The sequence below is a fragment of the Centrocercus urophasianus genome, unplaced genomic scaffold, assembly GCF_019232065.1.
Source record: "Centrocercus urophasianus isolate 14NV4802_14NV808 unplaced genomic scaffold, USGS_Curo_1.0 seq_51, whole genome shotgun sequence".
Taxonomy (NCBI): Eukaryota; Metazoa; Chordata; class Aves; order Galliformes; family Phasianidae; genus Centrocercus; species Centrocercus urophasianus.
Window position 1 is genome coordinate 878,931 of NW_024885100.1, and position 22,779 is coordinate 901,709.

Genomic DNA, 22,779 nt, shown 5'->3' on the forward strand with positions numbered 1-22,779 from the left:
AAAACCAATGGATCTACTTTCAGCCCTGTAACACAAACACCTAATAATTTAGATTATTCTTTTTAATATAACAGTAAGCTGTAATATCATAGTGTGCTCTAATTCTGTGATTTAGCTAAAATCTGTAGATTTAAGAGCATTGTAAGAGCAAAATACACAGTGGGTAGAGAGGAGACTACAGACATTCAGGAGCACTGTTCAAGTTTGGACAGAGTATTCAAAGCTGACAAAGTGAAAGAGACTTTAATTGGAGGATTCCCTGGTGGTCTGCCAGAATTTACATTAAGTTTTGAAAACAAAAGAAAATTGACAGAAGGATACAGTAATGAGAAAGTATTTTGAATTGCTGCTGGAATCAGAAATCATTTTTCCTGATTAGTACCAATTGCTTCTCCTTGGTGTCGCGTCGTTAGAACTCGAACAACATGTTTCACCAACCTGTTTGCTCTGGGCAGCGTGGATGGGTTGAGCTGCCTGCAGTCGATCCTCTTCACTGGTTCATTCAGCTTGCAAGACACGCTTCCCAAAAGGCACTTTGGGAAGACTGGCTGGAGATGTGCAGCTCAGACGTGCTAATTAAGAAGCACTTGGAGTGATGGCCCTTTACCAGTTGCTTTTTTCAAAGTAATCAGAGCAGAACATAGAACAAAACTGACCAGGCAGTGTAATAATTTCTAGAGTAACCTTTCTCCTTGTAATCATTTACACCATTGTCAATCAATTTGCACCTTAGCCTAAAGAACTTTGTATATTCTTTTCTTCCATTCTAACCATCTGGGAAGATCACAAGTTCATCAGAGTGAGAGATAGTCACACAATATGTCCTTCTCCTTCCAAACAGAAAGAGTTTGGGAATAGGGAGAATATTTAAAGAGTGAATATCATTTCATCACTGCTTGTACTCATTACAGGGCAGAGATTATTTTTATTAATTTCTCATTTATTTGTAATTGTCAAAATTGCTGTGGTCCTTTATTTTTTTAAAGGAATCTGATGTTTATATTAATTGCAGTAAAAAAAATTAAACTTCCATGCAGTCTTGGATCACTCTCTTCTCTCTCATACCACATTTTTAATTATTTGTGCCTTTTCCCATCTGAATAATTGTGGGTTGATTGTAGAAGTGGTGCTTATATCACACATCCCCAAGTTATATGAGTGGTGCCTCCATTTTTGCCTCCCGCAGCTTGTTCTTCCATGCATTCTCTTGGTGCTCTGGTTCATGATAAGGTGCCAAGTCCAAACACTGTGCCTTGGCTGACATGGATGATGGAAATTTTCTCTCCTCCATTTTCAGATAAAGTTATGCTTTTCCCCACTCTTTGTTTCTTAGAACCTTTCTCTGGATTTTCCCTGTAGCTGTCTTTGGCAGAGACTGAACAAACTCCACCTGAGTGACAAAAAATGCTTGCTTTTAGCCAAACACATTGTGATTAATCTTGGATATGCAAGGAAAGACACTCTAACATTATGGTGAGGGTAACAGGATGCAAAGCTGCACAGCTTGGAGCTGGGATGGTGAAATTCTTTGCCGCATGTCTTACTTGCTCTGCACTGGCTGTATTTGCTTGCAAGAGCAAGTAAAATGATCCTGGAGAAGAGTCTGCTTCAACTATTAGGAAGGAGAGTCGTGAGTGTTCTCCAGACGTGATGCCAGCAGAAATTTCTGCTTTGTTTTGACTGCATCTGAACACAGCTCGGGGAAAGAACTGATAAGGACAGAATGCTTTGTCCAATTGAGTTTCTGTGAAAACCCTGCTATTTCAGGAGCTGGGCTCTGATATTACCATTTCCTCTTTCTTTTTCTTCCCCCCCATCCACAGAAGAACAGCAAATCCAAGGCTTCAGCTGCAACACATTCTCTAAAATATTTTTATACTGGAAGATTTTGTCAAAAAGTAGTGGAAAAGAAACAGGGGCAGGACAAAACCAGTTCAATGTCTGACGTAATTAGAAGACCTGGCTCTTTATGGCGTACTTACCTTTCTGGGGTACTTGTAAGGAGCAGTCACCTTTTTGACATGTTGCTGAAGATCATGAGTTAGTTTTTCTGGGTTGTGTGATGCAAAAGCGGGAGACAAAACAACAAAGGCTTTGACTACCTGTGCCACAAAAGTGAAAAGACTCTGTTAACTTCTAGATGTGGTAATTAAGGGATTGCTAAAACTGAACACCAAAATACAAAAATGTGAGTTTTTTTCTTTAATCTCGCCTATTCTTGGCTGTTTATTACAAAATTAGTTGTAATGAATGACATATATTGAAGCATGGGAATGTTTGCTTTTTCTTTCCATGTTTTTCTTCTTCTTAACTTTTATACACTACTAAACTTTCCAAAAGTTTTAGAGCAGAAAGCAGCTGAATATTTCATCTCAGATCTCAAAGATGCACTGCTGAGCTGAAACAACAGAACCAAAACAACCCCTCGGTGTTTATCACTGCCACCAAGTGCTTGGTGACAGAATGCAAGGAATTAAATCTCAAACACTATTTCTTAGACAAAAAAAATGCCACAATAAATCTGTTTTTCCAAATGAAACCTTGCTACCAGGAAAATGCTGAAAATCACAATCTATTAAGGCACAGTTTTTAATTTTTAATCCATTTTAATTTCAAAATCTTCCCAAAAGAAGTCCACTATATGCAGAGAACTCGATGCTTAGTATCAAATACATTTCTTTCCATATCTGTACCTCCCCTCGAATTGGATCAGGACTGCTGACAACAGCTGACTCTGAGACTGCTGGGTGTTGTATTAATGCACTTTCAACTTCAAATGGACCAATACGGTACCTAGGAGAAAAATCCAGATACAAAAGCCACAGCCAACCTGCCATTGCACTGGTTTTTTCAGATCGATTTTTTAAATAAAAACAGATCATTAACAGGTAAACAATGGAATCTAAAAGCAGGCGACTTACCCAGCAGAATTAATTATATCATCAGATCTTCCAACAAACCAGACGTATCCTTCTTCATCCATAATCCCTCTGTCCCCAGTGACATAGAAGTTTCCAGTCATGCAGGCAGCAGTTTTCTCTGGATTATCCTGACAACAATCAATAGTAAAACAAAGAATGTGATCAGGACTATTTCTTAAGCAATTCTCATAGCAGTATTTTAATACTATTTTATGAGTTAGGTTTAAAAGAAAGTCACATTAATTAGCAGTCTTTCATTGGAAGTATGTGAGAAGCGGAAAAGAATATTTGTGTGTCCATGGATTCATGTTCCATCAAAATGCTCATTTATCACAGTATTTTGCTAAAATGTGCAATCCACTCTCTTCAGATAAATGTTTTCTTGTTTTTTTCTTGCAGGGGGGCTCCGCAATGACCTGTCAATAGAAACTTTTTACCTCTATCTTTCAAGACAAAAGCAAAACGAGGTGACCTACAGCAAAAACATCATTAACTACACTGATCTATTGGATGAACGTTATACAAGAAGAAAAAAAAAGTTTGAGAACTGAAAACTTGAGTGTTTTTAATCCATAATTAATTTCTGGGAGTTTTTATTAGGGGATGCTACAAATACCCAAATATTATGTGAGTTCAGAAGAGGTTGAAACATATAGCTAGGTTCCTCAAGGCTTATTCAATGTGATGGTCCAAATGCAGCAAAGAAAATCTACTATGGTCAGGTACAGGTGTGGAACAAGCTACTTCTGCTTCATGCTGCAACTTGCAGTTATACTCTGCCAGTCTGTTCTTGATCAGATGTACTGGTCAGGCTCAAAGCTCTCAAGCCATGTAGAGAGGCTCTGTGAAGATTCTGGATGAAATTCTGCTCCTCAGTAAGTTTGCCCTGGGTCTCTCTTGAGCTTCTCAGCAGGCACAGGCAAGCAGAAGAACTCAAGCTTACCAAGTACTCAGTGAACATACAGAAGGGTCGTGACGGTTGAACTTGGATAGCAATGTTGCCTTCTTCTCCTTTAGGCAGAACAGCCCCATGGTCATCTATGATCTACAGGAAGAACAGAACTACAGAATAACCTGAGTTGTAGGAGACCTCCAAGGATCAAGTCCAACTCTTGGCTCACATGGCCTGAGAGTGTTGTCCAAATGCTTCTTGAACTCAGGCATCCTGGGGCCATGACCGCTGCCCTGGGGGGATCTATTCCACTGCCCAACTACCAGTGCCCAAAGGGACGTGTCATTACAGCACTGATTAACTTAATGAGATATCTGTGATGTAACAGTGAACAACACACAGGGACTCGGCGTTCTAACGCGTGTGCCCACAACCACAGCTGAGCCCAGACGTAGTGTATCAACATACCTGCACATCATAAGGTGGAACAGCTTTTCCCAAAGAGCCAGGTTTAATTTTCATTCCTTTCATATTGGCACATATTGTTACCTGCATAATAGATAAATAAATATACACACATATGTATACATATTCATATTTCTGCAGCATTTTGTAGATTTTATTATGGCCTTGCATTAGGCATGTTGCCTCTTCATGACTTTGTCATGACCAGGACTGAATGAGGACCAAAGCACCATGGTTCTCCATCACATCAGCGAAGGGTCAGCTGTGTGGAATGAGGTTGTTTTTGCCCAGACTGAGCCAGTGGATTCTTCTGTAAACACTTGAATTTGCAATCCAGCAGAGACAAAGCAGCAGAGACATCGCATATCTTATTTCAATAATGGGACAATTAATTTGGGACCATCTCGAGGGTAAGTAGAGAGAATGCCTGAAATCTGATTCTTAATATCTTTGTTATGTTTGCCTACAGAGTCAGCAGGAATGTGAACTGATTTAATACTTTCCATCAGAAGCTCAGATGAGCCAAACTGATACTCAGAGCAAATTAATTGTTGTTTTCCCTTCTGAAGCAAAGACAATGAAGGGATCTACTACAAGTTATTTTGCAGGGAGTTTCTTTTTAAAAAAGTTCATTTGAACGATTCTCACTTTTCCACTGATTAATCAAAGCAGACTGTGCCTCGGGTGTTGTTACCTTTGGGATGGCATACTGCAGAAATTAATACAAACATACTGTTTCAGTCTGGCCATAGCCTTCATAGATATCCAGCCCTGTCTGGATTTTCCACTTCTCCATCACTTCAGGATTGAGCGGTTCTCCTCCACATACACAGTGTTTCAGAGTCATGAATTTGTAGCTTCAGAAGAATAGCAAATAAAAGAGTTTTCTTAATTTTTGAAAATAGCAGTTGAATGATCTGACCTGGGGAATGTGCCTCAACTTTCAAAGGAAGTATGCCTAACACTTCACAAGCTACTTTGGAAATGACTACAATACTTCGGTCACACTATCCTTGATTGGACTCCTAGATTGCTCATGTTACAACTGAGGGGATTTATCTCTGTGTCTGTAGGAGCTGGTTAAGGACAAAAAAAAGTGTTTGCAAATTTTCTTGGAAGAAGAGTAAACAAAAGCATTTCCTCAGGAGTAGAACAAGAAAAGAATTATCTGAACAAACATGTCGGGTGTTGTTGGAAAGCTGAATTAGGTGGCTGTGTCCTGGCAAAATAAGACAAGGAGTACATGAGAAATGGTATGAAATCTCCTTACAAACCACACTGACTACTCATAAGCTTAAATATTTTACAGTGCAACAGACCAGTGGGAACAGCTGCCAAATAACTATCAGCATGTCAAAGTCCTCTAAATCTTTGTCCTCAAGGATACAGCAGTGACTTCATTGTACTCCAGCAGCTCCTTGATCTGGTGCTGTCTGAAATCCTCCTTGACTTAAATTTAACTGTGAGCCATAAGTTTGGTTTGACACCTTAAAAAAATATGCCTAATTTATATCTAATAATTTTAATCTAATTTCCTATGTGCTCTTTTTTCAGAGATTCCCTTCTGAAGCCTGAATGGATCAAGGTGTGAATACTTATTCTCCTTTTCTGGAATATAGCCCTCTCTTCTGAGAGCAAGGCTTTCCTTTAGTTAGCTTTCCTTTAACTGAAAAAAAAACAAACCTAGCATAAGTAACTAAACGGCCAGTGCTGTCATAGCATTATATCCCAGCCCCTACTACCCCTGCAACACACAGATGTGCAGTACCTGCTCACATCATGTTGGATAAGCATGCGGTAGGCAGTGGGGGCAGTGCAGAAAATAGTGATAGGGTATCTTGAGAGAGTCTAGAAAAAAAAAAAAAAAAGAAAAAAGGAGGTGATTTTATTGAAAAGAAAAGGTAATAGTGGCTCTGACTTAGTATATATCATGAGATGTTAACATGACTAGAGGGAATGGCCTCATGCTGTATCAGGGGAGATCTGAGTTGGATATTAAGAAAAATTTCTTCTCCAAAAGAGTGGTCAGGTGCTGGAATGGGCTGCCCAAGGAGGTGTTGAAGTCACTGTCCCTGGAGGTGGAGATGCGGTACTCAGGGACATGGTTTAGTGGGAAATATTAGTGGCAGGTGGATGGTTGGACTGGATGATCTTGGAGGTTTTTTCCAACCTTGGTGATTCTATGATTGTATGACTTCTGTGCTAAAATGTTTGCAAAATGAAACCCATAAACATGTGATATGTTTAACATGGAACAAATCATGAATGAATGAAATACTCTGAGCATAGAGTGGTTGTATCAGTCAGGGCTGATGTTAGAGAAGAAATACAATGCTTTCTGTCCAACAAAAATCATTCGTAAATGAATGACCACTGAGTGCATCTGGTAGTTCCATGTAAGATCATTTTCTGCTTCCCAAGGTGATTGTCCTAGACCCAGAGTTAAGTGACAGTAGTGAACTGAGATGAAGCTTTTCCAAGTTTATTCTTGGGGCAGTCTGGATCTCCTCTCCTACAAGAGGCTGATGTTGCGGAGAAAGTTCTAAATAGCACAAACCCAGTTCAGGCCCATACTCTACTCTGATTACTGACCAATGCCCACCTTCTTCCCAGAGTGCCCAGAAATCCATATTCAAATTTCATTTTAGGCTAAGCATGGGACAGGACAGGAGTGATCTTAAGTTAATTCTGTCCTGCATCTTTCACCACCACATCTCTACCCTATAGCCTAACCAGGAAGGAAAACACTTGCTCCTCTTTTTTACTGTGCACCATAAGGAGGGGTAACTTGTCAGATGTGGGAAGCACCATGCCTGCTGCTGAAGAACGCTGTGTAGGTATGCTCTGGAATCCAGTTTGTTTGTTTCATTTATGCTAGCTGGAAATAAAGCTCACAGCATGAAATGTTATGCTTACTTCTGCAATGACTGTTGGTTTAAACTGTGGCATATTGTGAACAAAAACACAAGATCCACTGATCCATGGTGCAAAAATGCTGCTCCAAGCTGCCTTTACCCAGCCAGTATCAGAGGTATTCCACATTATATCTGAGGGAGTCAAGTTCATCCAGTACCTGATAAAGCAGAGGGGAAACATAAATGGCTCACACAGCATGAAAGACTTGATTTAAGCCCAAGTCACAGCACAATTAAAGGAAAGGACAGGAGGCTTCCATTAAAAAATCTGGTATCAGCAATTAGGGCTCCTTAGAAAGTTTGTAGGAATTTAAGATTTGAAACATTCTCTTGTTTCCATTCATTTCCTCCCGATTAACATTTCCAGTGTCTGTTTTACCCCTGAACAGCCCAAAACAGCCCTGGAATGTGTTGTGTAATTGGATTCAAATGAAAAACTGGTCATTTGGAGTGGGCTTTTCTCACCCTGTGGATTGGAGACATCAGCCAAACCACAGGTTATTTCTCTAGGAAAATAACCAAGTTAGTTCTGTTAACTCCACGCTACCACCTTTCAACACAGAATGCCTAAGGATATTTATCTTTTATTTTTCACAGAATTTCTCCCTTCATGTTAAGTACAAATGAGAATGATGTTCAGTGGAGGTAAATAAGTGTCCAACTAGATTCCGAATGATCTGTGACTTTTCAGATGCTATGATAAAAGGCTTTTGGTTCTCAAGGAAGGCTTACATAATACTGAAGAACTCAACTTTATCTGGTTTGGCTACAAGGCTATCCTGACTGCTGCTCTGCAATCAGCCCTGTGAGTGATTAAACACTGTGGCTGATATTTTCAACTGAGTCTACAAAAAACTTTTAATAACCACTGTTTCACCCTGAGAGAAAAAAGAGGAGGAAGAAGATCCCACACTGATGTAACGCCTACATTTAATGCAGTTTTTAGTGTTAAGTTTTAAAAAATAATAATTCTTTATTGTGAGGGTGACAGAGCCCTGGAACAAGCTGCCTGGAGAGGTGATGGAGTCTCCTTCTCTGGAGATATTCAAAACCCAAGTGGGTGCTTTCCTGTGCAACCTGCTGCAGGGAACTGCTTTAGCAGAAAGTGTTGAACTAGGTGATCTCCAAAAGTCCCTTCCAGCCCCTGTCATTCAGTGATTATGTCAGTTAATCCAGACATTGAGAGTATCCAGGAACAATACCTGCTACTAGTTGCAAATCCGATGCCATAACTGCTGTGGGACTGAACCACCATTTTTGGAGAGCCTGTACTTCCACTAGTAAAATAGATGAGCATTGGGTCTTCATTTCTTGTCTTAACGCATTTGTGGTCAGCAGAAGTTACCCTTCAGAAGAAATAGTACATGATGGTTATTACACGTACATTTTCCACAAAGGAAACTTTATTTTTTAAGATTTAGGAGTTAAGAAGGAAAACAGTTGCACTAAAATATATGATCTCACAAAATAAATAGTTGCATCAGAAGGTACATGTATGAGTTAGAGAGCAGATTTTGATAATCACATTCGTGTTCCATACATCATAATTCTCACAATGTGAAAACCTAGAGCCTATTCCAGTGACTGCCTGCAGATATATTTCAGTGTCTCTGAAAGCTTTTTGTGGAACAGCAGGTAGCTGCAAAGCCAACTTCTGCCTCAACACATGCCATCTCCCACTTCGAAGTCAATGGAAGCCATATTCATTCTATGATGCCAGACAAGGTGCTCTTAGACACACATTATACTACTGAAGTTCAAGATGCTGATGAACTATCCAGACTGCCTGAGCTATCAAGATAGTCAAGGGAAGAAATAGCTGATGCCACGCCAGCTGGGCAACAAGAATTGGCAACAGTTGTGTTATCACAGAATTCAAGAGCCACTAGGCTGGGATCTAGTAGAGAAGCACAACATGACTTCAAGATTAGTAGCCTGTGCTCTTATGTTGCGATCACAATTGTCAGCTTCTAAAAAGGTCTCTGCTTCCAAGGTGCTAAGTAAGGAGCAGCTCAAGGATCTGATTCCAGCTCCCAAGAGGTATGCTGGAGGGATATGTACTTAATGTAGTGGCAACAGTGAGTTGGCAGAGGGCTGGATAAACATAACTCATCTGTATTTTGGAATGTCAAAACTCAGCAATGTCACCTGACTGACACAGTTTCCTTTATTTCACAGAGATGAAGCTAAGACAACTGGATACTCACGCACAGAGTTCTCTGAGGTTGAGCCACCCATCTCTGTTCCCTTTCGCTACAATTAGTTTCGCTTTCAGAAACTGGCAGTCAGGCAAGATAGATTCCACTGCAGGTGCCAGGGTATCGTTGGTAATGATGCACTTGGCCTTTGAAGCCTGGAGTCGGTATAGAATATCTTTGGCTGTTAACTGGGATGTTCCTGGAATGAAGACAATTCCTGGAAAAAAAAGCAACAAAGAATTTGGAAAATGGTCCAATTGTCTTTATGATGTTTGTACAAAATGATAGTGTCGAATAAAGACATTGTTCGTCTTAGTAAGGAATTAATACCTCCAACGTGATACAGAGCTCAATAGATTGAGCTCAGGTGGCTTACGAGCATTGCTCAGTCAACATCTCTGTCTAGCTTGGATTAATTTTGTAGCATAAACAAATGTGAGTTTGGATAATGGGCAGAATGTGATTGGTATCACAGTTTCAGAGGGGGAAAAAAAAAAGAATTTCCTGGATTTCTATACATCCTTTTCCCGAGAATTTCAATAGTCTGAACATACATGATTGATTTCAGTCTTGTTGCACCTTCAGAGGTGTCTACCAAATTTTTCAATTGGGAAACTGAAGAACTGAGCTACAGAATACATAATACAGAAAAAAAAAAAACTTGGATACAAAAGAACTGGGTTCCCTGAGCCTCAGTACCATGTGCAATTTGCAACAGAGCAAACAATACAAAAGTGCTTGTATGTGTCCCTGTTGATGCTGAATTATTCTATCATGGATGTTTTGCAGACTGAAAAGGTGATGGGTCAAATTCTTCTGAAGAATCTGTGGAAATAACAGCAGAGCAGAAAAGTACTGTACTGAATTATTAACTATTATTGTCATTAGAACTGTCCATACTGATAACACGTCTGGTCAAATCTGGCCTCAGATTGTAACCATTCTTCCTCCACTGCCTTCAACTAAGGATGGCATTTAATTGAGCAAAGTCTGTTCAGCATCTAGTTTGCAATGTTATTTAGGCTCCTGTGTGGGTACTGCCAACTCTCCTGTATAAAAGGAGAATTGTACAGAAAAGAATGGGTAATTCCCACGTAGTGTTTCCCTTTCCCCTCGCTCCCCCTTTTTTTTTTTTTTTTTTTTTTTTTTTTTTTCAGATTCACAGAGCCATTTTTTCACATCTGTTTATTTTCTGTATTCTTTCTGTGTCTAAAAGATAAGACAACTCACCTGCCCGGATGCAGGCTATACTCAGTAGCCACCATTCAGGGATGCGAGGCAGAACTGCCAGAACTCTATCTCCTCTCTGCAAACCACATGCCTCAGAAAGTACGTTAGCTGTTTTCCTGGACAGAAATCCCAGCTCTTCAAAGCTCCACTTCACCTCCTCCCCTTCATCATTTACCCACCAAAAAGCTGGATTTGCTGGTCGCCTTCCATCCTGGAACATAGCAGTAGAACATATTAAATAAAATGACAAACCTTGAAAGGTTTAGTTTCAATCAAAACTAGCTCCAGACTACACAAACGGTCTTTGGTAATTGATCCCTTGGAGTGATGCCCATATTTCTGACAAAGAAAAGAAAATACTGCGTTGTAATTTCCAGCTGCTATTGTTCAGCATCCATTATGAAAATTGTTCTTTATTGTCTAATATTTGTTTCATTGTCTATAAAATAGAAGAAAATCACCACCTTTTCCAGTTGCAACCACTCATCCAAGACATCACTTGCAAAGTTGAAGTATTTGGGTAGTTCCTTTTCACACCGGTTTACAGAGTCATAATATGAAATAATCCGGGATGTAAGAAGCCTGTTACATCCATGGAAAAGTCTGGAAGGCGACCTCAGAATCTGCAGGCACTGAGGAATCCGGGATATCATAAATGTCCTCATGATAAACGAAGATTTTTCGGGCAGTGGGAAAAAAATCCAGATGAACACTTACAGGGATCAGACATCTGCAGTGAAAGAAACTGTGTTTAGAAGCAGCCAGATATTTTTTTGTCCGTCTTTGATCTCTAATTTTTCAGCTCATGAATGAATCCCATATCTCTTGACTCTTCTGAGTTTTGGTCGCAGAAATGAAATGGTCTAGTGCTCAAAGTTAGAAAATGCGTTGAGCTCAGGACACTTTGTATATTAGATTGATACCAACTATGATATCTATGATACAATTCTATGATTCAGGACTGTGAAATTACGTTATGTCTTACATGCACACTAGGTGGCGATTCTCCACACCAAATAATTCACCTATAAAACTGAGTATCTTTTTCCTTGCGAGTTCTGATTTTGCTGGGGGCATGGAATAAACTCAAACAGTGTGCAGGCAAATGTGAAATTCCAAAATCTTCCATTTCTTCTTCCCTTAATCTGAAAGTGCATCACGATTTACACATTGTAAAACATATGAAGAAAATTCCATCACTTCTGTCCTACACAACACACAGGCACATGCAGTTATTTACAGCCCAGCTTGGGAATTCAAAAAAATTGGCTTTTCTTTACTCATAGATGCAGAACCACCTGATTAAATTTATGAGCTTAGTCAAATCCCTAAGGATCTAGTGACCTCATTAAATCTCAGGGAACCTTAGATTTCATATCATTCTCCTCTTATTCCAGTTTCCCTCCTGGAGATTAGAAGCCCTTTTCAAATTTGTGCTTATTCCCCTGTAGAAGATTTTCAGAAGAGATTTGATCTGATTGCTGTTTGTTTCAGTGGCAGACAGGGAAAAACTGGTTCTATAAGCAGATGCCTTTGTCATCCCACCTGTGCTCTGGGAACATTAGGTTCGGGTAGCTTACAACAGGGTATGTTCAGATCAAATAGGTCTTGTTCCTTTTCCCCTGTTATTCTGAAAGATGATTTTTACCCTCTTAGGACAATACTTGCAAGACAGCTTTGGAAAAGAGATGAATAACAGATGTTTTTTCTGTTACTGAAGAGAAAACAACCACAAAGTCAAACAGGAGACTCTTATCTTCCTGCTTTTTTTCTTCCTTCCCTTTAGAACCTGATTGCTGTGTCTGTATTTACGTGTGATCTTATCTTGAAAGCAGCCTGAGTATACAGCTCTCTGATTTCATTAGTCAGCCTGAACAAGTGCTAATCAGACACGTCTCAAGGTGCATTACAACCCAAAGCCTTTGAGATTTACAAGGAAGAGTTCACTTGAAACCAAGCCTTCATCACACCAGGTATGAAAACAACCTAAACTGAAGCAATCTGTCAACTCCAAGAAGTGGAGACTAGCACATCAACCACAATCAAGATCACCAACCACTTTTGAGAAGTACCCTCCTAATAGTAAATTTTTCATCCTTTAGCTTAAGAGCATGAAAGAGTGAAGCTACACTTTTATCTCTTCAAGAGAAACATTTCTTTCACTGTTAGCTTGGTTCTTCTGAACTGGACAGATCCATCCTCAAGTCATCTCTGTCCTTGCTTTCTGACCATACCTCTAGAGACATTGCACCTTTGGGTGTACTCTTTAGGCTACAACTTTCAACATGGTTTAAGGATTGTAAGTGTTCCTACTACCGTTAGAGACTGGCAAATATTTTGGCTTCAGAGTTCACACTTGAAAGCTATCCAGTAGTTGAAAGGAAACATTTGGAGCCTTCAGTTACTGTACAGACACTAGCTAACAAATTTGGGTCACAAGCTGTTCACATTGCATGAAATCGTTCTATAGCTGGGAATCAACAGCAATATGCTCTGGTTTAACCTACAAAGTAGGTATCTTTCTTGAGCTACAACATGGTACTTAATCAGAGAGCTTACCCTGAATCAATCTGCAGGATGTAGCTTTGCAAGCACAGCAGACAAACAGGTATTAACCAGAGGAACAGCTATCATCTAATTTTCCTAGTGCTTGCCCAGGGGGGCTGTGGATGCTCCATTCCTGGAGTTGTTCAAGGTCAGGTTGGATGGGGCTCTGGGCAATCTGATTTAGCACTTGATCAATAGCTTGGCATCCCTGCCCATGGCAGGGGATTGATGGTCTTTGAGGTCCCTTCCAAGCAAAGCCATTCTAAAGTTCTAAGATTCTATGATCCTATGATTCTAGTTACCTCACTGTCCTCTCTGTAGCTCTGTGCTGGGTTACGGCCACAATAGCATGATGTCAAATTGACTTATGCTTCAGAGGCATGTTTCCCCTCCTGTGCTCTCCACCTTCTCTCCAGGGTTCTTATTACTTACAGCAACTGTCTACCTATTATCACCACAGAAACTGTTTTTCCAAACACTGTTAGAGATGGGGAAGTAATTACGTTAACCTTCCAGTGGAAAGGTGCATTTGGCTCCACTGGTGGTAAATTTAACAACCTTATCAGCTTCTAAGTTCAGCTGATAAAACAGCAGCCATCTGAGCAGCAAATACTGCTGCTTAGTGCTCCTTTTCTCCTTTCTTTTTGGTCACCCAATAAAGGCAGGACAAGATGAAGACGCATCAGTTCTTTCTGCCATTGTTATTTCTCTCAGGTTTCCTGGATGTAGAGAGCATAAGCCCAAATGAAAGAAAGCTAAGGAAAGCCAAACTCCCTAAAATAAGAAAGGAGAACAGCGTACTCTTGCTGAAAAAGAACAACTTTGACAGAGCATTGAAGGAAACGAAGTACCTGCTGGTGGAGTTCTGTGAGTATCAGCTTTTGTCTGTGTCTTATCCTGAAGCTCTGCAGAGCACGGCTGATGCTGGAGCACGAAGGTATGCCTGTTCTACTGTTGCTTTGTCCTCCGACAGCCCTTCTTCTATGTCCACCATGTCTCTATTTCTGACAATAACTACAATCACTGATTCCTTTTTGGAGTATTTGAGCACTGGCTCACTCCATAAAACTGATACTAAGAAAGGTTTACATGTGTGCAGCTCCAACTTTGCATTCCCTGCTTCCACTGCCTAATCTTGCAAGTGTGTTTCACAGCGATGATGAGTGAAACTGTATTCAAAAATCAGAGAGGGCTTTCCTCTCTCTTACGTTTTCATGTACGAGATTTATGCCAGATGGCATCTCTCCTCTGTAAGTGTGTGGGCTTCAGGGAATGGCTCAGTACATTATTTTAGTGCCTGTAACTGCATGATATGGGTTTGCAATACTCTCCCTGAAATCGCTAGATTAGGTGCACTAGATTAGGTGGAGGCAGGCTTGTGGTTTTTCTATTACGTTCCTGCTCATTCCTCATGGGGAGCAACTCATTTTGTGAGTTCAGAGGCCTGGCATTGCAAGAAGTAAATAACAAAAGCAAAAGCCAAAGAACAGTCTTGTGAGTGCACCCACCTAAAAGCTCAGACTGCATAACTTCCCCCTCCACATGGGGGGTTTTTTGAACAGCTTGCTGGTAGCACAAATTCTTACTGCCAGAGCAAAACTCCTTCAAGAGGCTGCATGTTACAGTTCATGCCTGCAAACCTGAGGATGCCATTTCATGTTCAAAAGGTCCTTCTCACTTTCATTGCCAGTGGCCACAATGAAGTGTAGGACTTAAAAAGGGCTATGCAAAAATCACTCATAGTGAAGCTGCAGAAGCCCTATGGATAGCATTGATCTTTCCAATGTGTTTTACTAGCTCGCTTCATACAACCTATCAGCAAGCCCAGTCCCATGGAGCAGTGCTCATCCCACTCCTTCTCTACTTCATCACTGACATTCATGTTGAATTTTAACAAATGTGGTTATGATTCCATGCCTGCATACCTTGTGCTTAGTGCTCTGCCGGACCAGAAATGATCATTCAGACTGCAGCAGGATGGAAATAATGCGTGGAGACACAGCGCATTTCATATTAAACACCACGCATTATGTGGTGCAGAGAGGAGTTACAGCAGAGATAAAGGAGTCCTATAAGAGATTGCAGTGTAAATAAAAATGCTGTAAATCACCAAGTAGAGACAGTTCAACCAAACAAGCAGGGGAAGATACTACATAAGATAGGAACTTTTTCCTGATAAGCTTTCTACGGGAGTGTCTAACTTAGACAATGGACTTTTCAATCTGTGTAAAACAACAAAAGCTTTGTCTCTGTTCCCTGAGCCTGACATTGCTTCACCCTGCTATCAGTTGTGCTGCACTCACTGAGCTCAGCTTTAAATTACACACTTTGCAGGCTCGCTCTGCTCTGAAGGCAGGTAGGCATTAAGCACAAGATGCAAATCCCAGATCTATCCTGAGTTGAAGTTGAAGCAATATCCTAACTTTACAGAAGCAGATGTGATGAATTAATGAAACTAAAAATAACTTTGGGTCATACTGAACATTTCATTAATCCTCAAACTGTTACAAAACCTAGCATACTTCTTAAACTTTGAGAGCAATCACTTTAGAAATTAATTTTAAAAATTACAAGACATTTGAAATGTTGAAATTTAGCAAGAATGTGTATGTGTTTTTGTTGTTTGTTGAGGATTTACAGCTACTTGTCAAATTCACCCTGCAGTTGTGAATTGCTTTGGTTCCCTCTGAAGATGTGATACTTGGGTGAAAAAATACTGTATCAGAAAAACCCTATTCAAGCACTATTCTCAGCCTTTTTTAAGAGCTGATTCAAAGCACTGAACATCCGGACTGGGAGGAGTTTGTAGCCAAGCCTCCTTGCTGCTGGCAGAGCTGATCATCACCTATGTTCTGCAACATATTTCAGGATTTCAACCTAATACCAAATGGGAAGAAGACGTGTAAAGTTCCAGGAAAAATGAGAGATGGATAAAGAATTGTTCAGAATAGTAGCTCAGAGACTAAGGCACTCACAGCATGTAGGAGACCTAAACCAGGATCTCCTGCTCCTACTTCAGAGAAGTCTTGTCCCTCCATCTGATACTCCACCACTCACAAATGGATTTCTTCAGAACCACAGGACGAACACACCATGTCCTTGCACTCTGCACCTTTGGATGAAGTCAGAGAGGAAGCACTGCTCCCCTACCACATCTTCACCAGTGAGCCTCACTGCATTCTGGTTTGGATTCAAGGTCACTGCATCTATCTGAAAGGCTTACTATGGACTGCCTTTCTTCCTACAAATCAGAATGACATCTACAGAGACTTGTAAAATCATTCAGACTGAGTTCCTCAGCCAAGACACATTACCTGTAAGTCTTCAGCCTCAGTCCCAGCAGGTCCCTTTGGAGACGATGGTACTAACTAGCCTTTGAGACAGTGAAAATGCATCCTGCCCTGCAGCACTGGCCCAGGATGTGGGAAACATGAGCCTATACTGGTTCACATCTGGTTCATTTACTAGAATTTGCTTTGCCTTGGAATGAAAAGGATAAAGATCAGACAAGCACAGAGAGCCTTATTCCTTAAAATAGGCTAAGTAAACTGTGTGAACATGAAACTACTCTGGGAATTGAGGTAATGAGAGACAGAGCAATATTCCCACATAGGAATAGAAATCCAGAACGAATGCAAGACCTGAGATTCTTCTCAACCCTTTCTCAATCATGGCAATGCAGTGAGAGAATGCAAAGGAATCCCATATACCCCAGAAAGTGGACATGATCAAGAAGGAGAAAAGTGTAAGCTGCAAATTTGGATTTAATGCTCTAGGATCTGCCTTACATTTGTTTGTATTGAGAAAATCTCAACCCTTTCCCTGCAGTATCTACTTACCAGTGGCAGAATATTCAGTGAAGAAAGGCCTGCTTTGACATCTTCTGCCCAGTGACTCCCAGGCCCTCCTGGTGCGTCCTGCAGTTCCACCCTCACTTTGTCACAGCTCTGTCTTCCTTCAGGCAAGATTTAATATAAAAACATCTGCTGATTGTCTGCCGTGCAGTGCAGTACCCTAATGAGCCGAGCAAAGTGCACTGGGCACATTCCCGTTATGGAAACAAAGTAATGATCCAGAAATCCAACATTCTTCTGCCTTCATCCTTATCTGCTTTCTGCAATGAGAAAATAGCTGAAGAGGCAGCACAAAGGAAGTGGGGGAGGGCAGCAGAACAGAGAGGCCAGTTTCTGTTTGCTTTTTTTTTTCTTTTTTTTTTTTGTGAAAAAAACAGTGAATGATGTCTGAAAACAGCACAAGCAGCACATGGCATTGTGCCCGTTCTCTTATCTGAATTATATGTCCTGATTGTGCTAGGGGCACTCAGTTTCAAAGTCCACATGAATGGTCCTCATTCTGCTGCAGTCTGCAGCTTTGCCATTAGTGTTAAACTGATCTAAGTGTCACTCACATGCATGCTAGCATAGAGAACATAGTGCTCCTGCCACCAAGACATGGTAGATCTTACATGAGTGTTGCTTGCATGGGAGAGTTTTGTTATTTACACTTTGTGTTAACTGAATACAAACCCCTGTGGTGAAGTGCATCGCAGGATATTGTTGCTTTCAAGTTTTATCCTCAAAAACAAGATAATCAACAAAAAAGCCCAAGCACTTCAGCGACAATTAAGCACCACAGGGAGGATGAAATGTGTCCACTTATAAACACAAACACTCCAAGTACTACTGCAAACAGCCGCCAACCGTGACCACTTTCAGTCATGTATTAACTTAGTCCCCACAGACTTCTCCAGGCTAAAATCTCCCAGTGTTTTTCCATGTGAGAGGCATTCCAGCTCTCTGATGATTTTCATGGCTGTCCTGCTCTAACAGCTCCATGTCTTTCTGATGCTGGGGACCCCAGTGCTGGATGCAGGACTTCAGGTGGGATCTCACAGGAGTGGAGCAGTATGGGGCAGTCGCATACCTCCATCTGCTGTCACACTTTTGGTGCAATCTTGGCTACAATTGGCTTTCTGGGCTGGAAAAGCACATTACTGGTTTGAATCCCATTTTTCATCTCCAAGTTCTCTGCAGAGTTGCTCTCAGTCAATTTTTCTTCCAGACGTTGACAACACCGAGGATTGCCTTGACCCAGCGCAGGACCCTGCACTTAGCCTTAGCTTCATGAAGTCCACGTGGGCCTATTTCTAAAGCCTGTCAGGGTCCCTCTGTGCAGCAGTTGTCACTAGTTTTCCTATCTTATTTATCTGGGTGGTAACATTTTCATTGTCTTTTTATAACCTATGGACAAACACACAAGCGGTGGATTTGTGCACTGCACTGCTACTTTGCTCTCCAAGCACATTTCCACCCATTAAAAAAATATATAAAAGAAACATTTACCTTTTCTAGCAGATCTGTGCATGCAGTGAGCCACCAGATCAGCCATAGGATTCCTGCAGCCTGTGACTGGCAATCAGTGCTGGGCTGATGACATTTAATAGGCAAGATAGCGTGACAAAGACATTTACCTCCTTCCCAAGGCATGAAAGCAGAAGGTGACGTTTCTGAAACAAATGGGAAACTGCTGACTGTGCATATGTGAGAAAGGAGACTTCCATGCAGTGAAGGGAGCATGACTAATTTTAAATCAGTGTGTCAGCTCACTCGTAAAGCCAAAATCCAAAGCACATTCACTCGTGTGCTAGGAGCTGCTTCCAGCTATGCAGAAATCTGCTCACTACATAGAGAATGGGAACAGTTCAAAAACACCCCCAAACATGTATATCTGACAACTAAGCTCCATACAGGAACCTAATGCAGCATGAGGGAGTGTGGGATGTGGGCGCCTTGCTCATGTAGGCTTTGCTGGAAATCTGTCTCAGTCCTTAAGAGTACACTATCTGAAACAGATTTATTGATTTATTGATTTATTTGTAAAATATGCTTTTAAAAGGGAGCTCGATGGTGAAAGTGCATGTCCAGGCAGCTACAAGCATCACTGGAATCACTAGGTGATATTCTAGTTCCTGGACAGTCCTATTGATTAGCATCAATCCCTTATCTAGATGCCCTTATGCATGCTTTTTATTAACTGAACATTCTGTAGAAGGGTCCAAACTCTTGAATAATCTTCAGTGTTTGCACAGCAGAAGACCTCAACTGAACTGCAAACTGCAAACATTAAATTAGCTCAGATTCAAAGTACAGAAGTCAACACAGGAGATAATGGGCTGTATTTTGCACAGTAGAATAGAATGGGAACACTTTCAAGGTCACATACGAAAACGTGCATTTGCAGGAAGATCAATACCTTGCTTTTCTCGCTTCCAGTCTAATATGTTAAACAGGAAACCATTCTTCTACACAGAAAATTATATATCGTTAGTGAAAACTGTAAAAGCAGACTACACAGGAAAGAGGAAAAGTAGGAGTCCTGAAGTGACTTTCTAACCACGTCAGGAACTAACAGCTAAGAAATCAGTTTTTAGCATGACAACAGGCATATTCACAGTGTCTGCAGCAATCAGTATAGACTGCCCAATGAAACTGGAGGCCATTAGCAATTAGGTAAAGGAAAGAGGAACTCATCATACTTCCATGTACTGTCACTTAAAGGAAGCTTTAGGGACATGAGAGAGGTGTACATATCAGCAAAAAGTATCTCTGCCCACATTGCAGTATATAGTAGCTGGCTATATGAAGCAAAGTAGTTGCTTATTCAGGTCATCCATGTGTTCAAAATACAAAATTTCTGGTGCTTTTCCCACTTTTAACATATCCATTTGGCAAGGCTTTGGGTAAAACATACTCTGGCATTCTCTCTGGGACTCTGTGCACTGTGATGAGGTTCTGTTTTTAATCCTTATGCAGCAATATTTCTGGGAAGCAGGTTCCTCACTTCTTGCACCGAACAAGAGTGCTAGTGGCTTGAGTTATAAAAGTGGAAAATATGACAAATCTCCCCCACGCAGCACCTTTCCTCTGGGGAATGAGGATATATATAACATCTGTTCCTTCTGACCTTTTTAGAGGAAGGTTTTGTTATAGAAGTTCTTAAAATAAAGGAAACTGTAGTCATCAGAAAAAAAGAGATGCTGTTCTTCAGCACTTGCTGTCTGGGTAAACTTGCTGCAGAAATGGTGTTATGGACTCTCCCCTGTGAATAAGTGTCCTGCAGGCACACTTCACAGAATAGCCATGGCTGTTTGAGAGTGGGTTCAGGTCATTAGGTGATAAGGGATCATTCTTTAAACAAAATACATCTTTGAAGTTGAAATATTTCACAGAAAAAATGGATCCTAAAGTCCCCCAGACGATCTACATATATATGTAATGCCCATATTGCTTATTGATACCTGCATACCTGGGAAGCCTCCAGGCATCTTCAGCTTCTCTGTCTGGAATATACCAACAATTTATTTTGCCCCTTTTTAAGAGAGTTCCACTTCACATGCAACAAGCTTCTGATCTTCCGGATTCCCAACTGTGGTAAAAGATCTGTGCAACCTTATTTTATTAGGGAAAAAAAAAAAGTTGCTATATTGAAATTGAATCATAGAATCCCAGAATGGCCTGGGTTGCAAAGGAGCACAATGCTCATCCAGTTCCAACCCCCTGCTGTGTGCAGGTCGCCAACCAGCAGCCCAGGCTGCCCAGAGCCACATCCAGCCTGGCCTTGAATGCTTCCAGAGATGGGGCATCCACAGCCTCCTTGGGCAGCCTGTTCCAGTGCCTCACCACCCTCTGAGTGAAATTGCTTCTGGTGTAAACCACTGCCTTGGAATTAGCCAGAAAGTACTGGATCCCTAACCACCAACATGTGACTTCTACTCGTTATTCCAAGTCCAGAGCAACACATCGTAGAAAGCCCAACATCTCTGCCTAATGGATCTGGGCTCACCCTGTCCACATGCAGTCATTACATATCAGCACTCAACAGCACAGCAAACACGCTGTGTTTTAATAAAGACTCCATGCATCTCTAATCATTTTAAGTAATGATATTTCATAAAGGCTCAACAAACATGCTCTCGAGAAACAGCAGTGTTTTTGTATGGTAGATATGCCATGTCTCCCGTTGACAGAGCAGAACTTCCATTAGTTCTTCTGCAGTTTCTTCTAGATGGGTTGAACTCAGCCAAGACAGATAGTACTGTGGTGTTTTTTATGCTGGGAGACGGCGTGCTGCACATTTATGGGGGAAATGTTAGCAAGAGCATCTTTATAATTACAAGAAAGGAAACTGAAGTTACAATTAAATCAGAAAATCTCTGTAAAGTGGCAATGAAATTAGTTGATGAACTACAACTGCCATTGGAGCTAGCCGAGGGTTGGCACACGGCACACACAGACACCTGTTATTTTAGAACCACTATCAGTCTGTAAGAGCATATTCTCTCCTTCCATATCTTATTTGAAGAAAGTTTCTGAATTACACAAGTTTATCCCAACGAAGTGCTTTCACATGTAGCATCTTACAAAGAGTCTCGATGTGAGTACAAACTCTACCCTTGAACTCCCTTTAGAATCTTTAGAATCAGGATATTCTGTTGAACTTGCTTTTTTACTCTAAGTCATTTCTTGCCAACAGAAGACTATTGCAGTCCTGTTGATTATTCACTCTGACTTGTCCAAGTACTCATGTAGCCTTGAACAATCAGAATCAACACAAAGAAAGAAGAACTAAAGATAATTTCTCACTTACTTGAGTCATAAATGGCCTTTATCCAACCCCTCCAGCTACTATTTGACATGATAATTTCTGCTGCAAAACTTCACACTGGAGCCTGTGTAACCCATTCTCTTTTGACTGACCCTTTCCAGATGTTTCTTTATCTCAAGCATCTCAGAATGTGTCGAAAGAATTTGCTGAGGCTGCGCGACTGCTTAAGAAAGAAGCTCCAAGAATCCAGTTTGGCAAAATAGATGTCACAGATCAATTTGATTTGAGAAAAGAATTTAATATTCAAGAGTTTCCTACCGTGAAATTTTTTGTGGATGGCATCAGGGAGGCCCCTATAGACTGCAAAGGTAAATTATCTTCTGCACTGTTAATGACAGGATGTGCTGACCTATTTTGCTGCCAACGATAAAAGTATGGATGCTCAGATACAGTCTACGCAAACTCTTTGTGCCCATGGTGTTAAATGTGCAATTAACTCTGTATCTATACAAGAATTTTGATTTTAATTGGTCTTCTATGTTTATAACTGAATATGCTTCTCTCTACTGAGTTCACACAGCCAAGCTCACAGCTGGCATAATTCTGAGGACATAGAAACACACCCAAAATGACACACTCCCACACACTACAAACAAACAAAAAAAATCCCCATAAATAAAAGTTACACCAAACAAGAACTGGATCCCAAACCCACTTGTTTGCACTTCTGCTGGCTCACTGCAACTTCCACAGGTACTGTCCCTGCAGCAGGATGCATTTAACAGCAAATTCTGAACAAAGCTGAAGAAAAGAATTTGACAGTGCAGCCATGAGAGGGAGCTCATACATGGCTCAGAAAAGAAATTATGGAATAATTTCAAATCTTTTGGGGAAAGTTATTCAGCAAAAACAACAATATTGCAAGAGTACGAATGAGCAATCCTTGGAAATCCAGGCCTTCTTAGAGTTTTTCTTCCAACAGAAGTGCAGACAAGTAAGTCCTTTTC

The 22,779-nt window shown here is 40.8% G+C and overlaps 2 protein-coding genes across 3 annotated transcripts; one reads left to right on the forward strand and one right to left on the reverse strand.

The window, feature by feature from the left end:
* Nucleotides 1-224: 224 nt before the first annotated feature.
* On the reverse strand, nt 225-17,328 carry LOC122169318 (acyl-coenzyme A synthetase ACSM3, mitochondrial-like). 2 transcript variants are annotated; one of them, XM_042835383.1, is made up of 15 exons: nt 17,008-17,328; nt 15,094-15,237; nt 11,086-11,351; nt 10,622-10,832; nt 9,401-9,608; nt 8,396-8,539; nt 7,195-7,351; nt 6,047-6,126; nt 5,012-5,135; nt 4,282-4,362; nt 3,865-3,966; nt 2,922-3,049; nt 2,694-2,793; nt 1,983-2,102; nt 225-1,390 (listed from the first exon to the last, which is right to left on the reverse strand). In XM_042835383.1, exons 3-15 carry the CDS (start codon nt 11,284-11,286, stop codon nt 1,304-1,306), a joined length of 1,743 nt encoding a protein of 580 aa, XP_042691317.1. In that variant the 5' UTR covers nt 11,287-11,351; nt 15,094-15,237; nt 17,008-17,328; the 3' UTR covers nt 225-1,303. The 2 variants fall into 2 exon arrangements, with proteins under 2 accessions (XP_042691317.1, XP_042691316.1); XM_042835382.1 differs by lacking the exon at nt 15,094-15,237.
* On the forward strand, nt 13,771-22,554 carry PDILT (protein disulfide isomerase like, testis expressed). The gene is made up of 3 exons (XM_042835337.1): nt 13,771-14,035; nt 21,934-22,140; nt 22,526-22,554. The coding sequence occupies exons 1-3, from the start codon at nt 13,840-13,842 to the stop codon at nt 22,552-22,554; spliced, it is 432 nt and encodes a 143-aa protein (XP_042691271.1). The 5' UTR covers nt 13,771-13,839.
* Nucleotides 22,555-22,779: the final 225 nt, after the last annotated feature.